Below are 23,260 nucleotides of genomic sequence, written 5' to 3' on the forward strand. Positions count from 1 at the left end.
TTTCTTTTACAACTTCACCTTAGTTCCTTGCTTCCTGCAGAACCAATGCTTGTACAATCACTTGGTGTGTCTATACTTGTGTCCTCCTGGTAACTTTTTGATCTGTTTGCTGATTTCAACAAATTCAGCAAGCAGAGATTTCAAAAATAGTTCTGAAAGTGTTTCTACATGTTTCATGAAAACTGATTGCTTTGGGAAGTACAGGGGGAATTTTATAAACATACCTAGAGAAAACAAAGTCTTAGAACAATTCAGTTTAAAAGTTTTTGTGTTTGTACTTGCAAAATACAAATTCTTTGTATTTGTAAATAGTAGCTGTATTTTGCAAAGATGTGTTGGAAATGAGGCTTCATTAGTTCCACTGCTTGTGGAACTGCTTATTAATCTTTGGCAAGGATTCATCCTGCAAGCTGTTGTTGTCAAGTTTTCTTAATAGCCACTTGCAAAGGGCTTTATCCTTGCACCTTTGGGAAGGACCGGTCAGTTACATATGCTGGGGTTTTGCTTAGATAAGTCTTTCCAAGAATGCTGAAAAGCTGGAGGAGAGAAAACAATTATACTTACAGACTTGTTGATAGAGTCTTGTTTACCATACTCAGGCCGATATCTGAAAATGCAGTACGTAATTATTTTCCCAGCTGTATTTGTGGGTCCTTGTATAAGGCTCAAGGTCCATAGTGCTATTTTCTTTAGATGAGATGTCTGCAGTGCTGTTATTACATTATACTCAAACATCCCTGGTTTTCCAGACTAGCTGTTTTTAATGAAAAATGAAAATCATATCCTTATGTTAGAAGTTCAGCTGATTCAGTCTTCATTTTCTTAATGCCTCTGGACCTGAAGAGTTTCATATTACTGGTTGTTGTTGTTATACAATGTAGGCATAACAACTAATAATGGACAGTACGAAAAAACATAGTGAGAATAAAAAATTATTCAGAAAGGAGGCCACAGAAATGTTTCCAAATAGCTAGCACAGTTCCCAAAAAGGGAGGAAATAACACACAGGATCAGAGCAGTAAACTTTCCAAACTTTCCGATGAACTGAACACATCATGAGACCGACTTCTCAAAAAACACCTCTCCTCTTGCATGTTTGTTTCTTCAGGCCTGCAAAGGGGAGCTTATACACTCTAGCAGCCCTTCGGCTGCCTCCTGTGCCAATTGTGGGAACTCTGTGGGTGCCTAATGCTCAGCTGATGTCTCTGGAAAACCATGATTAGATTTGGGTTTCTCCTTTTCCCTCTAAAGCCCTTCTTTGTAAGGGCTAGTTTCAGGAAGTTGGCTATGCAGAGCTATGGCAGAGCAACAGGACAGAGATAACCTGCCCCTCTCCTGCAACGCAGCTACTCCTTGCAGCCACTGAGCACTGATGCCCACTGAAAGCAAGACCAGGAGTTTGCCAAGATAAGGATGGAGAAAAGGAACTTGGGATCTGGCTTGCGATAATAGTTACTAATATAGGATCCTCAGCAGCGGTCATTGTTATTGAGAAGAATGGAGATAATTCTCTGCCATTTCTTTTTGCCTCACTCAAATATGGTAATTGCTTTTTTAGATTTTTTTTTTTGTTAAACTAAATAAATTATTGAGTATAGACCCCCTATGCATCCTGACTTATCTGCAACCCTTTGTTGAAGATAAGGCCTTTGTTTCTGCCCTCAATGGTTCTGTCGCTACAGTAATGACAAATCACCCAGGATATTCTTTTCCATAAGATATTTATATCTATATTGTCCTACAGACCTTAAGACTAGTACCTCCCTCAAGTACCTTTGGTCAGTTGCATCCTTTTTTTCAAATGATTTTTTCTTTCTTTTCAAGATGATAATTTTACATGGCTTGGAGCAACAGTTCCAGGAGATCCACAACACACTCCTAAGACTGTAAGACAACAAAAATGGCATAACTGACCAGGGTTTAAAGTTGTATTTGTACTGGTTGTATGGAGCTTCCTTCTGTATAAGAAATTCCTCATGTCTAGGCTGCTGGGCACATGGGTTAGCTGAGCCAACCCACAAGCCTCCACCACACTCACTTACCAAAATGCCAGCAATATGTCCAAGCCCAAGAGGGCTCTGTCTCACATTACACTCCAGGATTAACACTCCTAGTGCACAGCATAGCAGAACCCATATCACAGAGCACACAAAGGACCCGTACACCTGGCTTTCAGTGCATGGCCAGGTGCACATGCAGGGACCATCACGTTTTGCACATCCAGGCTCTGAGCACAAGCCCCCAGCACCTGCTGCCTGCCTCCCATCACCAATATCCCCGAGATTATCCCCAGGGTATCAGTGACCTAAATATACTGTTTGGGACTTGAAAGTTGCTTTTGTTTTTAATGTTGCTGAGTCTCTAAAACTAGCACACGTAACAAACTGCCTGTTTCCAAGCAGCTGTTGTGTAACTTTGCTCCCTACCCACAGAGATGTTGCCTGCCATTCATTTAGTGGGCTCGGTTTCACTGGGAAGTGCCTGGGGAAACCTCTTAGCTCTCTAATTAGCAACAGAAGGGGCCAGTCCTTGCTGGAGGTAGCAGTGAAACATTTGTGAGGTCTCCTGAGAATAAGGGAGGCAGAGAAGGGGCCATTTCCAGCTGGGAAAACACTAACTTTTATTCAACATACAGTGCAGAGCAGAGGACTAAAGAGGTGTTGGGGGGAAGGTACTTGCAGAAATGACGATGGGCTTTCTAGGCAAGAAAGGAGCATTTGTGAAGGGGGAGGAGGGGATGGGAGAGATTGTCCCTGGCCCTCCCAAGTTGTTCATCGCTCCTGCAACCTGAGTTTTACATAAGATATTGTGAAGCAGCACAGAGGCCTTGTGGGCTGGCTGCTGGTGGAGGCAGGAGCAAGGTGTTGCTGCAATCTGTTCTCAGATGTTTGAGCTGGCTCTTGTTAATAAGATTCAGGAATTAACAGCTTGGAAGTGCTTAGGAGCTCAGTGTTTCCTCCAGGGATGTGATAACTGAGGCTGAGCACAGAGCCTGCCATTCAGGGCTGGAGTAGACTTTGGTGCAAAACAAATCTCCCACCAACCAGCTGAATGTCCTGAGACCTCACTGAGAAGGTGAAAACTTTGCTCGTCCATTGCAGGTAGGATGATGTGCTTGGAGCTATTCCTTAAGCCCCAGGACACAGCCACACATGATAAGCTCTCCGATTTTTCCCAGGCAATCCCATATCTGGGCAGGCCTTTTTTTCATACAATACCAATTGAGAAGAATTGCATGTGCATGGACAGTCCCAGCTTGGACCTGTTGGACCATGGGGACCATTCCCCTTCAGAAGTCATGCAGGGAGATACAGCATTCAGTATCTTTGGCCTGTAGGAGCAAAAATCCAGTGAAGCAAAGGAAAGCCTCATCAGCCTTAAGGATCTTCCTTAAAAGCAAAGGAAGAAGGTGAAGTTGAAAGATGGAGTGATACCATGAGGCAAGCAGGGTTGTGGGAGCCCGGAGGAGCACAGGGGAGATCTGAAGCTTCCAGATATTGCACTGCCCTGCAACATCACTGGCCAGCAGCTCACTGGTAGTGGCCACTGACCAGATAAAAAGGAGAGAGCTGGTTCCTGGTGTAAGTCAGGAGACTGTATTCGTAAAGATCCCCTGTTACTAAGCACCATTTGCTCTCCAGTAATATTCTTAAGACAGTGAACCTGATTTTGTGCATGCAAAAGGAAAATTATGCAGCAAAGCCTTCACATTGTAAGATGAAGGGCAGCGCATTACAGCTGGGGCCATAAATCCCAGTGAGGGCCTTGCAATGGCTCTAAAGGTCAGAATAATCATTTCAAAGTTGCCACAGCATCTCAAGCTATAAAAAAGCTATGTTCAAAACTTTTGTGCTCCACTCTTACCCCTGTCCATTAGCTAATTTCATAACCAGAAGTCACCAGTGTTCCTCCCTGTGTCTCAGGTTTCAGTATTAATAGTATTTATGAGGTTGGATTATGATTGTATGCAATTGGCAATGAGAAAAACAGAAAGTCCAAAATAGAAAGGAAGCCCAAATAGTAAAAAAAGTGCTATTACACGTACTGTGAGCTCCTCTTTCTCACTAGAAGGCACCCAGTATTTGCAGAACTGCTGCTTGGCCTTTGGGTGCTTTCTCCAGCAGCAGGTCACACTACACCAGCATTAGTGAATGGGTTTGGGAGAGCTGGCAGGTTTTGTTGTGTTTGGCTCCTCCTGTTTGTGTCCAGCTGCTAAACCAGCTGGAAAAATACATTACGGTAACATTTCCGTGTGCGCATTTTCTGTCATTGCTGCAGGGGTGATCCTACAGGTCAGTGACAAGAGCAAGAGAAAAACATAGGAAACAAGCTTTCTGTTAGTATGTGATTTGTGCAATGGAAACATATGAAATCCCTTTATGAAATGATGCCAGTCGTAAAGGGACTGCAGAATGGCAGCAATTGAAAGTTTAGATGGAGATGCAATAGTGAGATACAGTATATCAAATGTTATTCTCTCTCTCTGCCACCCCCCGCCCCATGCCAGAGTAGCAGCTGAACCAGCAAAATCACAGCACTGGGACAGAGGCAGAAAACTTTCTAATAGTGCTCCAAGGAGGCTTTTTAAAAATGGGTTTGCTAAGACATCTGTCATTAAGGATTAAGGGATCCTGCCCCAGTGCAGGGAGATGCTCTGAAACACTTTTGCGGGTCATTTCATGTGGGATTCCCCTTTCCATTTATGGGATATGCACCAAAATTTCGTGGGAGGCAGCCTTGCTGACTCCAGCAAGCAGGTTCTGCCTGGATTTGTGCATTTTGGCCACTAGAGGTTGTAAGAGGGGAAAAAAAATCTCATTTTCCATGGACAAGCTGCAGCAGCATCCCAGGGCTGGATTTCATCTGGGACCCTTTGATCTCTGCCCACCAGCACTCACACAAAACTCCTGCACATACCCTGCATTTCAGTAGACAGGATCTTGGCGTCTCAGCTGTTTCAGATTTATCAGTGGGGGGTGGTTGTCTTTTAGCCCTAGGGTATTAATGGCCTTGGTGTGTCCCCTTGTATCTTAAGCAAAAGCCATTGCGATTCTCCCAAATCTTTCAGACAAAGCAGCAACTTGTATCTTTTCTCTGCAGCTTTAACTAGCTCTGCTGGCTCTTTTCCCACATTCCTGGTATAGATAATTTCACTCTCACATGTTTAAGCCAGACCTTCCTCCACCAGCCTTTATGCTTTTTCCTAGTGCTAAGTAAGAAATAGAATTTTCCTGAGGTCTCTTTTGTCTCCTGGAGACATCACAGCCTGTTGTACCTCAACCTGGCACCTTATGGGGTCATCAGCTACCTTCCACATGGGTTGTAATTCTTTCCTCTTGTTGCTAATAATTCTCTAGTCTTCTGAGTCTAGTCCCTCTGCAATCAGGGATACCATCTTCCAAGAGGCCTCAAGAGAGCTGGTTTTGTTTGGGAAATAGAACCTTAAAGCTAAGTAATCCCAGGCGGACATAAACATAAATATCTATGGTGTAGCAATAAATTGAACTTCGACCAGATGAAGGATTTACAAGCTTTTCTTCTTGATGGCTCTTTTTCATGGTGAGGTGGCTGCTTATGAATTCACAAGAGTGTGAGACCTAATCATCACAGAGCTCACTGGTGATGGTACTTCACTTTGAGCATTGCATGGAGATAGGAATCATTTCCTCTGACAGGAAAATGTAGCTATTCCTGGGGTGAAGCACAGCAAGGACACTGCAACAATTTAGGAAGGAGAAGCCTTTATCCAGTAAGATTTTACCGACCATGAGGAAAATGAGATCTAATTCCCTGAGCTAAAACAAAACACTGTGTGATGGGTTAACCCTGGCTGGACGCCAGGTGCCCACCAGAGCCGTTCTATCACTCCCCCTCCTTCTCAGCTGGACAGGGGAGAGAAAATATAACAAAAAGCTTGTGGGTCGAGATAAGGACAGGAGAGATCTCACCAAGTACCGTCACAGGCAAAACAGACTCAGTTTGGGGAAAATTAACTCGATTTATTACAAATCAACCGGAGTAGGGTAATGAGAAATAAAACCAAATCTCAGAACACCTTCCCTCCACCCCTCCCTTCTTCCCGGGCACAGCTTCACTCCCGGATTCTCTACCAACCCCCCCCAGCGGCACAGGGGGACGGGGATGGGGTTTACGGTCAGTTCATCACACGTTATTTTCTGCCGCTTCATCCTCCTCAGGGGCAGGACTCATCACACTCTTCCCCTGCTCCAGCGTGGGGTCCCACCCACGGGAGACAGTCCTCCACGAACTTCTCCAACGTGGGTCCTTCCCACAGGCTGCAGTTCTTCACAAACTGCTCCAGCGTGGGGTCCCACCCACGGGAGACAGTCCTCCACGAACTTCTCCAACGTGGGTCCTTCCCACAGGCTGCAGTTCTTCACAAACTGCTCCAGCATGGGTCCTTTCCACGGTGTGCAGTCCTTCAGGCACAGACTGCTCCAGCGTGGGCCCCCCACGGGGTCACAAGTCCTGCCAGAAAACCTGCTCCGTGGGCTCCTCTCTCCACAGATCCGCAGGTCCTGCCAGGAGCCTGCTCCAGCGCGGGGCTCCCACGGGGTCACAGCCTCCTTCAGGAACCCACCTGCTCCGGCGTGGGGTCCTCCATGGGCTGCAGGTGGATATCTGCTCCACCGTGGACCTCCATGGACTGCAGGGGAACAGCCTGCCTCACCATGGTCTTCACCACGGGCTGCAGGGGAATCTCTGCTCCGGCGCCTGGAGCACCTCCTCCCCCTCCTTCTTCACTGACCTTGGTGTCCGCAGAGTTTTTTCTCTTACATGTTCTCACTCCTCTCTCTGGCTGCCAAATACCTCCGTCCCAACTTTTTTCCTTCTTAAAAATGTTATCACAGAGGCGTTACCACTATCGCTGATTGGCTCAGCCTTGGCCGGCGGCGGGTCCATCTTAGAGCCAGCTGGTATAGGCTTTTCTCAAACACAGGGGAAGCTTCCAGCAGCTTCTTACAGAAGCCACCCCTGTAACCCCCCCCCCCCCCGCTACCAAAACCTTGCCACACAAAGCCAATACACACTGATTTCTGTGAAAAATGAAAATTTAACTTTTCCTTTTTGTTTTGGCTGCTGCAAATCACAGGTGCACATGGAACAGAGCGATGTGATACACAGGTCGGACAGGACACCTGGAGGTCAGCTCATGCCAACTCTTGCTCAGAGCAGGTTCAGGTAGGTCAGGTTGCTCAGTGCAGTGTTCCTGTCAAATTTTGAATGCTTCCAAGGATGGAGATCCCACATCCTCTCTGGGCCCCTGTCCCAGTGTCTGAATACCTCCATGGTGAAATAATTTCTCCTCATACCTAACCAGAATTTCCCTTGTTGCCATTTGTGTCCATTGCCTTTTGTCATTCAACTGTTGCTCCTCCAAGATGAGTCTGGGTCCATTTTTCCTACGCTCTCCACTAGATAGCTGTAGACAGTGCTAAGACTCCACCCTTTGCCTTCTCTTCTCCAGGCTGAACAAGCCCAGGTCTCTCTCTCTCTCTCTCTCCTCATATGCCACATGCTACAGCCCCCTGGCAGCCTGGTGGCCCTAGCCCACTCCAGTCTTTCCTCTACCAGCAAGGCCAGAACTGGACATGGCACTCCAGATGTGGGCTGAAGAGAGTGAAGGATCATTTCACTCAGCCTGCTGGCTAACATGCTTGCTATATAGCCCTGTACGCAGCTGGCCTTTGCTGCAAGGACACTTTGTTGACACAGGGTCAGCTGAGGACCTCAGGCCAGTCTCCGCAGAGTTGCTTTCCATGCATTTGGCATCCAGCCTGTGCTGGTGCACAGGGCTATTCCCTCCCCGTGCGGGACTTTACATTTGCCTCTGTTGAACTTAATTTGCAATTGCACACTTAGGCAATAGGTGGCACTAATGGATGATGTAGCTTGCATTGTCACTGAGAGAGTGTCACTGCAGAAGACAAAGCCATCAGAGGAGACACCTGAGTTGCTTCACTCAGAGCAGTGGCCAGGCGAGGAGGAGCAGACATGTGGCAGGAGATCCTTCCAAATGCCTGGTGAGAAGTCCTTGGCGTGCAGAGGAGGGACTCCAAACAGGGGTCCCTGGGGTTGGGGTGGGAGAAAGCCCCTGTGGGGTCACCAGGCCATTGGAGGGTGGGAGCATGCAGCTGAGTTCTCCTGAGCATCAGTGGGGACGAGGTTTTATTAGGCTGAGCCTTGTTTTGTGTCACTCAGAGCTGCTTCTGGGACATGCTTTCTTTGTTAGCAGTGCCAAGTTTGTGCTATTGCCATGATAACTGGTTTCATGCCTCTGACTCACTAAACTCCGGGATGTAAAGTGCAGAGGGATATTATTAACTGTTGCATAAGCTGGTCAGCCTCCAGGGAGGTGGAGGCTGTCACTGTTGGCTCTTAGGAGCCCTCTTCTTCCTTGTCTGGGAGCGGTTTAAGGAGATACCTCCTTAAAAATCACACATAGGCTGTCTTAGAGATTGTTACCAAACTGCCTTGGCGACTTGGCGAGTGGACTTGGTTTTTCATGGAGTGTCATGTCCTTTTTTTCTTTTTTTTTGTCTTAAAGTGTCATAATTATGACTGCAAACAGCTCCCTAATCTAGCTGCCTTCCATAACGCAGAGTGCTGAGGAAGAGGAGGCTGAGGGGAGACCTTATCACTCACTACAACTACCTGAAAGGAGGTTGTAGTGAGGTGGGTGCTGGTCTCTTCTGTCAGGTGGCTGGTGATAGGATGAGAGGAAATGGCCTCAAGTTGCGGGGGAGGTTTAGATTGGATATTAGGAAAAATTTCTTTACTGAAAGGATTGTCAGGTATTGGAACAGACTGCCCAGGGAAGTGTTTGAGTCATCATCCCTGGAGGTATTCAAAAAGTGTGTAGACAAGACACTTCAGGACATGGTTTAGTGGGCATGGTTGATGGTTGGACCTGATGATCTTGAAGGTCTTTTCCAACCTAAACGATTCTATGATTTTATGATAAAAAGACTTTCTCTTCTCGCTTCTCATTTTGCTAGATTTTAGATTGTACTTTTCTTGCAAGAGAATCTACCAGGCTGAAAGACAACCAAGGAGGATGTCCTCTTTTTCTGTCATGCAGATGAGACCTAAAAGCTTGGTATCCAGTCAGGAGGAGTTAGAAGGAGCAAAGGTATAGCAGCTCATGGAACTCTGAACAGAGAAATGTCCCACAAGCCTCTCTTTGTGCCAGCCCTGCAGCACAATGAGTACCACGTGGCTAGGAGCAGAATAACCTTTGAGCCTGAAAGTCCCCTGCCAAGGCTGTGCACCTATTGCTACACAGCAGTCAAAGTAAACTATTTTCTTGGCTGAAGTAGCACAGCCACTCATAGGATGAAAGGACATGCAAGGACACTTACCCAGTTGTTTAGTGCCTTTTATCTTAATTGTGCTGAAGGAGGGAATAATATAGCAACAAACTTTCCAGCTAAAACACAGCCCAGAAACACTGTCTCTCTGTGCAGAGGCAGTGCTCTGAACTCCTCTCTTTCTGTCCCATCCAAAAAGTAGGAAAAATAATGGCAGATGTTGCTGGGAGGCCAAACATCTTGTGATCCCATGGCTGGGCAGTAAATGGTGTTGGCAGGTGATGTTGCACCATCCCCAAGGGTTGGTACCATTCAGACAACGCTATCAGACTATAAGGATGATTTTTTTTTTTCCCCCCTTTTGTAGGGAGTGCATCTTGTCCCATATCAGGTGAGTAAAATAGCTGCTCTGTGCTGAGGCCTCCACTTTTTATTAGCACCCTGGTTGGGGCACAACATAGTCCCTTCCCTACCCTGTATGACAACAACAAAACCTTCATTCACAGTCCCCTTGCAGCCCCCTGCAATAGCCCCAGACCCCTCTAATAATCCCCAAGGAAAGCTGGAGAGCTTGATGCACAGGTCAGAGGGACAGGAATGTACACTACATTTAGGACTCATTGCTCAAGCATTTGAATGGTTTTGAAACATGCTGCATGTCTGTTAAAACAAACTCTGGTGACTTAGCTCTCACACCTCAAGAAAGTCCAAAACCTTGCTGTCTGGTACACAAACAGGGGCACCAGACAGACAAGCTGAGACCCTTACCCATGGAAAGCTATGGTGGAGGGCCAGTGTTGCCCTAAAAGATGATTGAATCTGTAGGGGAGCTATGTATAAAGCACTGCCAAGAGGGATACATCCTGCACATCCAGCTCTCTTCGGCAGCTGAAGACCCTTGTCTCTGCTCCTGCTCATCAGTCCATTCTGTCTGTGCAGTTTTTATTCCTGGAAAAGTCCAGCTGCTACTATCCTATTCACTTCAGTACCTGCCTTAAAATAGATTGGCCCATATCCTGTTAACCCTTGTCCCCCAGGGCACCCTCGTTCATAAGGAGAGGGACAAGGAAGCCTTGTGATCAGCAAGTCCTGATCAGCAAGGACTTCAGGACCCTAAGAAGCACTGGCAGATATAACCCTGCCCCAAATCTTGCCTGTGATCTTCAGTAACAGAAACCCCAGCCCCTGCTGACTCTGTGGGATTTGTAGGCATTTGTTACTGCTCAGGCCCAACCGATGTGAATACAAGCCTCAACGTAGTCCCTTTACCCTTGACACTTCTGTTGCTGAACACAATTTTATGCCTCCCTAGGTCTTTTGAATATTCTCAGAAGAATGCAGTCCTGGCCCCTGTGGCTGCCCTGGGGTTTGGAGGGATGCTGGTTTACTGGATGAGGTCTAGACAAAAGATCAAGACTATTGAAATGGGCGATGGATGGTGGGGCTCAGGTGAAAGAGCCCTAAAAGGGAAAGAAGATGAAAGTATCCGTCCCTTCAAGATTGAAACATCTGACAAAGAAATCGAGGTACCAGTGGCTGGGATGTAAGGAGGGGCAGAAAGCTGCAAGGTGGAACCAGTCCATCACCCACCTTCCTGCTTTGAGGTGATGTCTTGGGGGTGACAGCAGTGCACTTATATGTGCCAGTGCAGCCATGTAGCCCTGTTGGATGATGCTCTGGCTTACCACCCTTTATGAATGGGAATTGAGCTCAGATTCATTGCAATGTCCCATAAAGACTTTCTGAGACCACAGACCCTCCATGCAACCTGGGGCTGCTCCTGCGGGAAGGCCACACTTTGAGCAGCAGACTTTGACAGTGGGTCTGTGAATGGTGGAGTGGGGTGGGAGGGCATCAGGACAGCAGTGGCACTGGTGGGGCAGGACTGAGGGGCTTCCACAGAGGGAAGGACATGCCTGTCCCTAATTATCTGGCCAACTAGCAGTCAGCAGCTCAGGCTGAGCTTCTTATCCTTCTACCAGCCAGCAGTGCTGGCAAGCTCCTAGTGCCAAAAACCCTAAAGCGAGTTAGCAGCAAGGCAAGAGTAGGACCTGGTACTCCTGGGTGCCCTAGGGTAACTGGTAACCTGTAGAAAAATATATTCCCCAAATAAATGATTCAGGAGCTCATACAGAGTATGGCACTGCTTCAGAAGGGCTCGTGGTGTCCCAGAGAGTGATACAAAAGCCAGTGGAGGCAGGAGAGCCCATCTGTGCCCACCCTGGTGCAGGGCACGTGCAGGTGGCTGGCCAACATCACAAGAAAGGCTCCCCTCCACAGGACCTGCACCGCCGCCTGGAGCAGGCCCGCACCGCACCGCACCGCACCTGGAAGGAGCCGCCTTCCACTATGGCTTCAACTCCAGCTACCTGCAGAAGGTGGTGGCCTACTGGAGGAACCAGTTCGACTGGTGCAAGCAAGTGGAAGTCCTGAACAAATATGCCCACTTCCAAACCACCATTGAAGGTGAGGGGGTCTCTGTGGCTTGAGCAGGTCTCACTTTGAAACACATAGAGAGAAGGGGGCAATTTAAGAGGTTACAATATTTAAGACAGCAGTATGCATAACAGCTTAGTGATATGAGTGAAATATCATTAATAGAGGCTATATTATTAATAATCTTCTATAGATTAAGACCATTACACAGTGGCAATAAGATTAGGTCTGCTTTAGATGGGCTTCATCTGGCTCTGAACCTGTGCTAACTAATGATGAGGTTTTCTTCTGCTATTGAAGGTGGCTTGAAGCCACCTTTGAAAATTGCAAAATTTACCCAGAATCTGAGGCTAGAATATCCACCACCACCATGCAGTTTAGCCAGGTGAAGTTAGCCAGACTTTAGGTAAGTGATCTGCAGGTTAAATTTCTATCTTGCACTTATTTTTTCCTGTTTCTCTTTTTATCACTCACGTATTTTGTAATTTTGTCATGTTTTTGCATGCATCTTACCTGCATTATGCTATTCATTTAAGTGCAGCTCTACTTATATACTGTGACACCAGTTTTTCAGAAGATGGATGCTCAGTCTCCTATGACCCCAATATCTGGGGCTGGGATCAATACCTCTGTCTGTATGTAAAAGATGAGACATAGGTACAATACCAGGCATCCCCTTTCACCTAGGCATCTTCTTGCCATGGGTTGGTTGATTGTGTAACTTCTGCTGCAAATGCTAATTACAATTTTGCTACCCTCCTTCTTCAGAGTCCAGAGCAGAAACTGTGATGGAACCAGAGCTTTAATTTATGTGTCTTGGATGTGTGGCAGGGATCGATATCCATTTTATCCACGTGAAGCCCTCCTACGTCCCTCATGGTCGAGCTGTTCAACCTCTGCTGATGGTCCATGGCTGGCCTGGCTCCTTCTACGAGTTCTACAAGATCACCCCTCTGCTCACGGAGCCAGCCAGGCACAGCCTGAATGAGGGTGACGTGGTGTTTGAGGTCATTTGCCCATCTATCCCAGGCTATGGTTTCTCGGAGGCACCACACCAGAAAGGTAAGCAATGAAAAGGCTCTGTTGGAATTGCAAGGTTTTTGGAGTAACACCTCAGCCATCCCCGGGCTCCCTGGGCACTGCGGTTTGTGACTGCAGGTGCTTGGCTCTGGGGCTGGCTGTGGAGATCCAGAAGGCAATGGTAGCTGGAAGCCAGGTCTTCTTTCCACTTTCTCCACTTTCCACTGAATTTCTATCATCTTGTGTTCACTTTATTGCCAAGGAGTGAGGCAGAGCAGCATAGCACACTGTGCCTTCACACAGCAGCATACTCACGTGCTTCTGTCACACCATGACCTTTGGCCAGGGGATGAACGCTAGGACAAACAGGTCTCCTGTGTTTCTCTCTACCTACAGGCTTTGACACCATAGCAACTGCTCGGATATTTCATAAATTGATGAACAGATTGGGCTTCAAGGAATACTACCTACAGGGAGGAGACTGGGGATCTCGTATTACCACAAACATGGCCCAGATGCTGCCACAGTGAGTAGCAAAGGGAATAAGTGCAAAAAAGCTGCCTCCAGTTCTTACCCTACCTTCTGGCACCATGGTCTGCACCCCTGTGCATTCAGTTGTATTCATATGCTTTGCATTGATATTGGCACAGTTCTCATGCTTTCTAAATTTCAGTGCTGTTTGGCTTCTCTTTCACTAGCTGTGGAAGTAAACTCTGCTGCATTTTGATTTGAGATGTCAAGGAGACAGATCATCATTCTAAATCAGGAAAGAGATAAATTTAAAATCAGCAGGGAGAAAAGGAGGAAGGATCTCAGCCTTTCAGCAGCTGAACAGTACCATGAAGTATAGGACTTCCCTATCTAAAATGCAGAGTTGAGACTGATTGGAAAAGAAACACAATACCTTCCTTAGAAGATGGCACCACAGCTCATTGTTTAGCATTTAATGAGAAGTGGGCACCACAGCCACACTTAAGTCAGACAACATAAAGTGGGAAAGCTCTTAAAGCCGTTAGATTGCAGGCTGAGCAGCTCACTGTTCCCAATTAAAGTTGTGCTTCACAGCGTGCAGAGCACTGTGGCCACATGTGATCTACTCAATCTTTTCAGAAAATACCCAACACAGCCTGTTCCCTACAGCACAGAACAACACAAGATCAACAGCCAGAGCTACCAGCATGGATATGCCACATCCAGAAACTGAGTACCTAAAGCTAACTTCATACCAGTGGCACAGCTGGATGGAGATGGCACCAGCTGTACCATTTCTAACTCCCATAATTTTTTTTTTTTTTTTGAATCATGATGAACCTGAAGGACTTCATGTATTTGGCTCAGTGAAATGCTTCTATCACAGCTCGTCAGACTTATTTTCTAGAAAATTTGTAGAAAATTGCTTGATTTAACCTTCTGTTCATTAACTTCATTTTAGATCTGTGAAAGGGCTTCATCTGAATCTTGTCTTCATCAGCAGACAAGGTTTGAGAAGGATGATTTCTGTGATGCTTGGAGCTTATGTACCATGGCTTGTAGGCCTCACTAGGGAAGATGTTCAACGTACGTACCCTTTCATTCAGAAGAATATATATGAACTTCTGCGAGAGTCTGGATACTTACACATCCAAGCCACCAAACCAGACACTGCAGGTAATGAACCTATATCACTATGAACATTGTGTACTAACTGCTTACAGTATATAAAAACTTACAATTGAGCAAAGGCCAACCATATTTGAGAAGCAATGAGTTCTGGTTACTGAATGCAAGACATGGGGACAAGAACTGTGTAAAAGGAAGTTAAAAGGAACAGCTTAAAAAAAGATGAGGACTATAAATACCACTTTTCAAGGTCTTTTAAATGGCATGCCACTTCTCTTGGGGAAAGAACCCCTTTGCAAAAAGCCTCTTAAAGTAAAGCACAGGGTCGTGAAATTGCAGCTTCTAGAAATAAATGTAGGTGAAAACAAGAAAAATATCATAAGCAAGTGCAATGTGAAACTTGCAGAAAGGTAGACACAGCCCTAACACCTGAAAAGCCAGAAGCCTGACATAGTCAGGGGGAACAGAAGATAAGGAGTCTGAAGAAAGATACGGCCATCTCAGAAAAGTTAAATGAATTATTTGCATCAGTCCCCACTAGCAAGGATTATGAGGTATCCCTTTATTGAAATAATCCCTCATCAGGAAAGACAGTGGAGCTGTCTCAGACTGGTGTCAGATGTGGAGACCGTAGAATGAATAGCAGCGCATCCTGGCAATTCACTGAAAAAGAAGAAACAAACTGAAATGTCAAGTAATGCTTAGTCTGTTACTTGAACTGACAGCAATACCAAAGAAGTAGAAGGAGACAAACAAGATACCGAGTTGGGGGGAGGGGGGGTTGGTTTTTTGGTTTGGTTTGGGTTTTGGGTTTTTTTAAGAGCCAAACAGTGAAGGTAGCCCCAGAAAAATGAAGACCAGTATGTCCAGTCTCTGATCAGAAAACTAGCAGAACTATTTTAAAGAGGAGAATTGATTTACAGGTGATAATATCACAGGAAAATCATGCTTCAAAAATCAGCTCTGGCAGAATCAGAGCTGTGGATCCAGTAATGGAACATATTTCATTTCCAAAAAAGTTTTGTTGAGGCTCCTCCCCCAATGTTCTTGAAGAAATTAAATTGCCTTAAGAAAAGGATTAAGTTAATGGATTAAAATAACTAGTTAACATGAGAATCCAAGCATAGGAATAAGTAAGCAAGTTCCAGGGGATGGAGAGTATGACAAAAATCTGTGCTGGCACCTGCACATTTTAACATGATCCTAATTTCTCTACAGATAAAAGTTAATGGTTAAGTGAAAATTCAGCAGCTATCCAGGGTTTGGTTTAACCTAAAGATAACTGTAGAGAGCTGCAAAAACATTTAAGTGACTGGTTGATTAAACTGGCCAATAAAAATTGATGTCAACAAAGTCCAAAGCAAGTTGAGGAAGCAAATTACAATGGGCTCTAGTTTGAGAGAATCCATGACTCATGGATAGTGCTTTGAAATGTCAGCCAGCTCAGAGTTTAAGAGAATCTTAGAAACTTTTAAAGAAAGCAAAAAGAGACTAAGACAAAGCATTAAATCCATGATATTCAGAATCTGTTGCACCCCTGTTCACCAATATATTTTAGAATCAGAAGAATACAGGAAGGGCAGAAAAGGAAGACTGAAGTGACCAAGCAGCTTCTGTACAAGCACTGTACATAGTCTAGGACTCTTCAACCTGGAAAAAGAAGAGCAGGGAATTCTAGCACACTAAAATTGTGAAATGTAGAAAATGAATAGGGGAAAAGAAATGTATTCCCTACTCAGTCTCAAGAAATATCTCCATTATCAGTTTAGTTCTCATTAGACAGGTTTAAAGCAAAGCTAAAGTATTTTCACACACCACAAGTTGTGGTACCTAAGATGCAGTACAGGTTGAATGACTAATAAGATGCAAAGAAGACTGGTGCTTCTGAGTATCTAATCCATGGACATTGAATACAGTGGTTCAGAGGCAGCTTCCAGACCCAAAAATGTTTATCTCCAGGCAGGTCATGTGCTAGCTGGCACAGTTTAGCCTGCTCTACCATTGCTTGTCAAAGCATTTGCCCAGGTGGCCAAGAAGGCCAATGGCATCCTGGCCTGTATCAGAAATAGTGTGGCCAGCAGGAGCAGGGAGGTGATTGTTCCCCTGTACTCAGCACTGGTGAGGCCGCACCTCGAGTACTGTGTTCAGTTTGGGCCCCTCACTACAGGAAAGACATTGAGGTACTGGAACGTGTCCAGAGAAGGGCAACCAAGTTGGTGAGGGGCCTGGAGCATAAGTCTTATGAGGAGCAGCTGAGGGAACTGGGGTTGTTTAGTCTGGAGAAGAGGAGGCTGAGGGGAGACCTTATCGCTCTCTACAACTACCTGAAAGGGGGTTGTAGTGAGGTGGGCACTGGTCTCTTCTGTCAGGTGGCTGGAGATAGGACGAGAGGAAATGGCCTCAAGTTGCAGCAAGGGAGGTTTAGGTTGGATATTAGGAAAAATTTCTTTTTTTTTTTTCTTTTTTCTTTTCTTTCTTACCCTCTCAGTAGAGAGGGTTGTCACGTATTGGAACAGACTGCCCAGGGAAGTGGTTGAGTCACCATCCCTGGAGGTATTCAAAAAGCACGTAGACAAGGCACTCCAGAACATGGTTTAGTGGGCATGGATGATGGTTGGACTCAATGATCTTAAAGGTCTTTTCCAACCTAAATGATTCTATTCTATGATTTACATTACTTCAATCTGTAGCAAACCACTCTAGGCCTGCCAGGGCAGGGAAACTGTTGTGCCAATGCACAAACTTACTTTGCATTAGCTATGTCCACTATTAAATTGAGACCATGTTGTGCATCATCTTCTACAAAGTCACTCAGTGCTAAAGTCACACTAAAATACACTTGAGAGCAGGCAATACTGAGTATGCTTAAAACTACAGCCTAGGGCATGGTACAGGAATTTTCCCAAGGCAAGCCTCTATCACTGCTGAAGTAATCCCTATCCCTGTTTTACAGGTAAGAACACAGATACAATATGCTGTGTACCTGCTGTGTTTATAATGTCTGTTAGCATTCCTCAACAGCAGGAACAGATAACAGATACACAACACTCCACTGTTTAAATTAGATAAAAAGGTTAACTAGGGTCCTGGTTATCCATCCTAAACAGGACAGTGCTTTCAAATAGTTAATCTGAATTTTCTTTTCAGACTGCAGTCCCTTTACATCTGAATTTGCTCCTTCTGCCACACATTACCAAGAAGCCAACAGGACTTTCTTAGCTCCTAGCTTCTTTTGTATAGGAATTACCCAGGTTTGTAGTGCTGTCAGTTACAGCCAGAATTCCATTGGGGTGAATTTGTCAAGAATAAAATATTACCAGGGCTAGTAAAACACAGACTCTCTACTGAATTCTCATAGAAAACTGAAGAATTCATGAAAGTCCAGTTTAAAATCCACTGAAGTATTGCACTGTCAGGCAACTGCAATAGCCCTCCCATTCTTCTCCTGAATTAGGTTGTGGACTGAATGACTCCCCTGTGGGGCTTGCTGCATGTATTTTGGAGAAATTCTCTACCTGGACAGATAAATCATTTCTGCATAAAGATGATGGAGGCTTGGAAAGGTAAGAAAACAGATGCTCTTCCATGAGAAGAGTCATTAAAAGAATGAGTGATGATAACCAATGAGATAGTTAAAAAAACTGGCCAGTCAAAGCTGAATTTTAAGGGTGAAAGACTACACATGACAAGTAGTAGTTTAAACTTATACCAGACTGCCTGCAAACTACTGCTTCAGCACCAGGCAGTTTTGCTCTGGGCACATGGGTGCCAATTAATTTGCTGCTTGAAAACAAGTGGAGAACAAGAGGAACAACTGCTCTTCAGGGCATGAGTCCAATATAGCATATTGAGAAACAGCTTCCGATGAAACTTGTTCATCTTTCTCTCTCAACAGCAAGTACTCTCTTGATGAGCTTTTGACCAATGTGATGATTTATTGGGTGACATCCTCCATTGTGTCCTCAATGCAATTCTACAAGGAGAACATCTCCAAGGACCCTGGTCTAACTGCTGATGCCAGGTAAGGAAGCAGCAGGTGCAAAACAGATGTGCAAATGAGATTGAACCACATTTGCCTGTATAAACATTTAGATCACTTACAACAGCAAAATTAACTAGTTAAAAAAAAAATCCAAGTTCTTATTTTCTGTTGATAAATATAGTTAAGGGTCACTTTTCTTTTGAACCTATAATTCACACAAGGTAGCTTGTGGCCAAGACAATGCAGAAGATTTATCAAAGTATATTCAGTCTTGTTTGTGTTCGAAATACAGATCTATATACTTACGGCTCTGTTCAGTAAAAAAAAAAAAAACCAACAACCAAAAAATCAACAGAAAATCATAAGCATTTCTAAGAGACAAGTTTAAATTGAATTAGGAAGGATATGGCTTACTGGTGGATAAACTAAGAACTACAACTCTTAAGCACAAACTTGGGGAAGCAATTTGGAGCGCAGTACTTGAAATCAAGCACCTTCTAACAGCTGTTGGCTTTAAGATAACAATAAGAGAGGCTGACCAGGAAAACACTGCTGAGCAAAATTCTCCAAGTGATTGATCATACAAACAAATAGGAAAGTCTTTTTCTTTGTAGACTGAATCAGTTTACCTTTCCTCTCGAGAGTCATTTGTTATGCTGGTACCATAAATTCTAAAGTAAACATGAGCTAGCTCACTTCTGACTTTCACAAAGAGGTGTGGCATCTTGCCACGCATCACAAAACACGGTAAGCTTAAAAATCTGAAACATTTCAAGATTGAACTGTGTGCAAAGTTGGCTCTACTTTACACACATCTTTGGGTATAACATTCTTAAACTCAAGGATATCCAAATACAAATGAAGTTCTTCAGCAGAGTACAGACCACAAAATGGGTTGCTGGGGTGAAACTTCTCCAGTTGACTGTGGCAGTTACCACAGTCAGAAGGTTTTTATAGACTTTCCCCAGGACATTTCAAGAATGCAGTTAACTAATGTCTTCTAGGGTTGGAGTATATGTTCCCACATGGATTGCAGCTTTTCCTCAGGAGCTAGTACATACACCACGTGTCTGGGCAAAGGATATCTTCAAGAACATCATCACTTACTCTTACATGCCACGTGGAGGGCATTTTGCTGCCTTTGAGGAGCCAAAGCTTCTGGCACAAGACATCATGCACTTTGTCAGAAAGGTGGAACAGCTGTGAACCTGCAGTTCAGATACATACATAGAATGGAAGCAAGTTTTTCTGCCACCAGCAGAACCTTTACTTTGAGGGATTAAATAAGTCCAATGTAATCACATACAGAAGCCAGCATTTTATTTTGATAATGATTATAGTACTAAACTTGATTAATCAAGTTCTAAAGCTCTTCGTAAGACATGCACACACACAAAAAGCATCTTGACTTCTTTCATTCCCAGCACCATATCATTGCTGCATTCACAGTTCAAGTGTAACAGAATATGTAAGCAGCTTAATGCAGCAACATTGCACTCATCTGGAGAAGAGTAGAAAGGAACTGGCCCCTTGCTCCTCAGAACTAAGGCTTCTGTTCAAAAGCTTCTTTAAATACTTGAGTGCTAGCATTCTTAAATACGCATTACAAGCAGCTTTTGTGGATGTGTTAAGGGTTTTGATCTCCTGAGCACAAACACTCCTACATTCAAGTTGTACTTCATTCAAGAGACCTGCGATTACATATTCAAGTGGGTAGCTGCACATAAGGCAGCTTTCTTCATTCTAGCAGTTTTTCCCCTAGAGCTAGCTTTAGCAGTTACTACACATTGTAAACACTTGTTAATAAGGCAGAGACAGCACTCCTAGTGTTCTCCAAGCTCAAAAATATCAACTTAATTTTCTCTTAGTTCTATAATCTCATTCTGTTCCAACAGGTCAAAGTTAAAATATGCACCAAGTGTAGAGGGTTACCTCAACCCTTACCCTCCTTTTAAAGGATTTTTACCACCCCATCATGCAATTTTTGCTAGCAAGAAACTGCAAGCAACCTTGCTACCAGTAGGCTTGAGTTCCTCTTCAGATGGGATAGAGCTATTAAGCTCATGACATTACAGACACATACCCATCTAACTGAAGGTAACTCCAGCAGGTATCTAGTTCTGACACACTGTGCTCTAAGGGTTTCTCTCCCTCCCTCCCTGTCCCATTCTGCACTAGACACCAGGCCAGAAGAAAGGGTCAAGTTCTGCTTCCAAGTAATACATTCTGACTTAGAAACAGGAATTTGACAGGTAAAGAGAGCACTGAACTTCATCACACTCCCTGCACCTCTTCTTCACATTTCAGAAACATTTACACTCTAAGACTCTAAGATTTCCAAGACAAAGTAACCAAGAAACTAACTTTTTTGTTGTTAAGTGAGAAAAAACTAGAGTATTGGGCAGGAGTCCTAACTTCCTGTGAAGAGGGTTAGAGCAGAGACTGCTTACTCTTAATTTTAACTGTACATCTAACTGATTGTCAGGGCTGTTGGACTAAAGGTTAGTAAAAAAACCAGGAAGATGTGCTTCCCTGCCTCCGCAGCACTGCTCAACCTCTTTTCATCACCAGTACAAGACCATGCCAGGGACAAGACCTCCCAATTACTGAGAAGTCCCACTCTTTGGATTATTAAGTAACTGCAATTACATTACGGGGAAGTCTCATTTTATCAATTAGATGGGCAAACACTTGAGTACTCAAGCCTGATCAGACTGCAGGGAAAGGTCTCCTTTTACAGGAATAGGGTAGGTAAGAATGGTTATGGCCTTTATAGTAAAGGCCAAGTGTATTAATAATCACATACATTATCTAGAGTCCCAATCAGCTAATGTAGTAATTATTACCAGAGAAATGGCTGCATTAAAACTCAGGAGAGAGAACACTGTATCCAGTATTTGCCAGTTCAGTAAGTATATGGCAGGAAAGTTTTACTCCCAACAGACTAATTCGTCTCCTGTGCCACAACTCAAGTCCCTAAAGAATCACTGTATCTGTGGGCAAGCGTGCCTTAAAGGGTATTTGCTTTCAACAATTCAGGACATGAAGACAGATTAATACAGTAGAGCTACAGGAAGGCAGTAGATGCCCTGGAGAAGAGGTCCAGATAGATAAGAATATGCAGTTACATTTAACAAAGTTATTATCACTTAAGGCAGCACCAAAGGTTTTTCAATATTCCTTTAAAGTTCTACAGAGCACAGGTCATTCATGAAAGCCTTTGAGTGTCACGGGTGCTTGAAACCATACATAGTCCTCCCAAGTAGAAGTTATATGCTGAGGAGGCAAGGCACTTATGTTGATGTCTCCATCACAGGACAAGTTAACAGTTAGTTTCCTCCCTCGGGTTGGCACTTTATAGTTGAGCTTGGGCCGGAACCAATCAACACCACAATCGCGGTGTCCTTGGAGCATAACAACAGTGCCCATGACAGGGAGAGCCTTAAGTTCACTGAAGACATCCGCAACAAAGAGTGAGTGAAAGAGCTTGCGAACACAGGATGCAGTTTCCAGGCTCTTCTCAGCACTGCCCTCACAGATACCCTCCAAGTTGAGCTCATAGAGCTCCTTGGGGCTCATGACATTGCCTCCAAGTAGAATAAGAACCCGAGGAACCAGTGTCAAACTAAACATTACTTCCAAGTGCTGGAGCACTCCCTCCAGCTCCATCAGCACCTGCTGGCACTTCTTGCTTGCCAGGTCCATGGAAGGTGGCTTCTTAATCACATCTCCACCCTGGAAAACAAAACAAAGAGATTAGTATATTTCATTATTTGGACATATTAGTCCTAATACACTCTTTGGAAAGCATGGCCTATCCCATCCCTGAAAGTCAAGGAAGGTTCAGAGAGTTTTATGCTCCTTTTAAGAGATATAGCTACCTACATATAGAATCAGAACATCTAAAAGGAACACATAGGGCTGCTTTATAGCTGCTCAGTTTGAATCTGAATTACACTACTGATGAATTCCCACAAGAATTAGAAACCTTGTATTTTAAAGATCAGCTATCACTTCAAAATCACTTAAGATAAAAAAAAAACCTTTTCTTCAAGTGGTTTGAGCAACAAAACAGTAACATGCTTTGAGGAGAAACTAGGACAACAAAAGATAAACAGTAACTTGTTGAGACCTTTAACCACCTAACCTAAAGCTTTATTTTTTTTTTTTTAAATTGTGTTAACATTTAAGGATACAGCTACAAGGAGCGCTTTCCTTTAGAAGCAGCTGACATATTAAAATACGATTTACTGAGGTAGAATAGTTAGCCGAGAGGCAAAACTCAAATGCCGCAGCCTCCGCACCACGGCCGCCCCTGGGCCCAGGGGTCCCTGTCGGCCACCTCCCCCCCCCCGGGCCCCCATGGCCCCCTCACCTGCGCCGCCCGTCGGCAGAAATAGGCAAGCTGCTCGTAGGGCAGCGGGAGCTGGTGCCGCTGGTACAGGACGTGCTTGAGGAGCTCGCAGGCGAAGCGGCAGCAGCTCTCCCGGCTTACAGCGCCCGGGAACACGACGGACACCGAGGGGCAGGCCGCCACCGGCCCGCTCCGCCGGGGCCTCATCCCGCCACCACGATCCAGGGCCGGTGGCGCCTCAGCTATGAGGAGCGGGGACGTGGGAGAGGTCGCTCGGGCAGGAACAGGAACCACTGCAACGCCAGGAGCCGCCATTTTCTGGGCAGCGGAAGGCGGCCGGCTGGGATTTGAATGGCTGCCGCCGCGGAGCATCATGGGAGTAGTGGAGCGCCCAACCGGTGCGGCTTCCGGCGGTGTGGGCGCCATGTTTGGTGAGGGGGAGCGGGGATTCCGCCCGGCGGCTCGCCCCGGCCCAGCAGGAGGAGGACCCGTGAGCAGCCCAGTCCAGCCCTGGGGCGCGGGGCGGGCTGGCTAGGC

At 45.2% G+C, this 23,260-nt stretch overlaps 2 protein-coding genes across 2 annotated transcripts; one reads left to right on the plus strand and one right to left on the minus strand.

Annotated features, from left to right (window-relative positions):
* Positions 1-7,895: 7,895 nt before the first annotated feature.
* Positions 7,896-19,679, plus strand: LOC128149818 (epoxide hydrolase 1-like). Its single transcript, XM_052805264.1, is given in 11 exon segments — positions 7,896-8,045; positions 9,700-9,723; positions 10,645-10,858; positions 11,613-11,645; positions 11,648-11,798; positions 12,600-12,830; positions 13,185-13,314; positions 14,221-14,435; positions 17,842-17,950; positions 18,283-18,408; positions 19,374-19,679. Coding segments are annotated over 11 exon segments (1,464 nt in total). The 5' UTR covers positions 7,896-8,016; the 3' UTR covers positions 19,576-19,679.
* On the minus strand, positions 19,675-23,174 carry MAD2L1BP (MAD2L1 binding protein). Its single transcript, XM_052805273.1, has 2 exons — positions 22,745-23,174; positions 19,675-22,104 (listed from the first exon to the last, which is right to left on the minus strand). Exons 1-2 carry the CDS (start codon positions 23,147-23,149, stop codon positions 21,574-21,576), a joined length of 936 nt encoding a protein of 311 aa, XP_052661233.1. The 5' UTR covers positions 23,150-23,174; the 3' UTR covers positions 19,675-21,573.
* Between the last annotated feature and the right edge of the window lie 86 nt (positions 23,175-23,260).

Source organism: Harpia harpyja, chromosome 13, assembly GCF_026419915.1.
Source record: "Harpia harpyja isolate bHarHar1 chromosome 13, bHarHar1 primary haplotype, whole genome shotgun sequence".
NCBI lineage: Eukaryota > Metazoa > Chordata > Aves > Accipitriformes > Accipitridae > Harpia > Harpia harpyja.

Bases quoted from the DNA above. Each gene is read 5' to 3' on its own strand.
- MAD2L1BP (XM_052805273.1), bottom strand. From the start codon at position 23,149: ATGGCGCCCACACCGCCGGAAGCCGCACCGGTTGGGCGCTCCACTACT. The intron at 22,105-22,744 runs GTGAGGGGGCCA...TTTGTTTTCCAG, and splicing joins TCTGCCGACGGGCGGCGCAG to GGTGGAGATGTGATTAAGAA.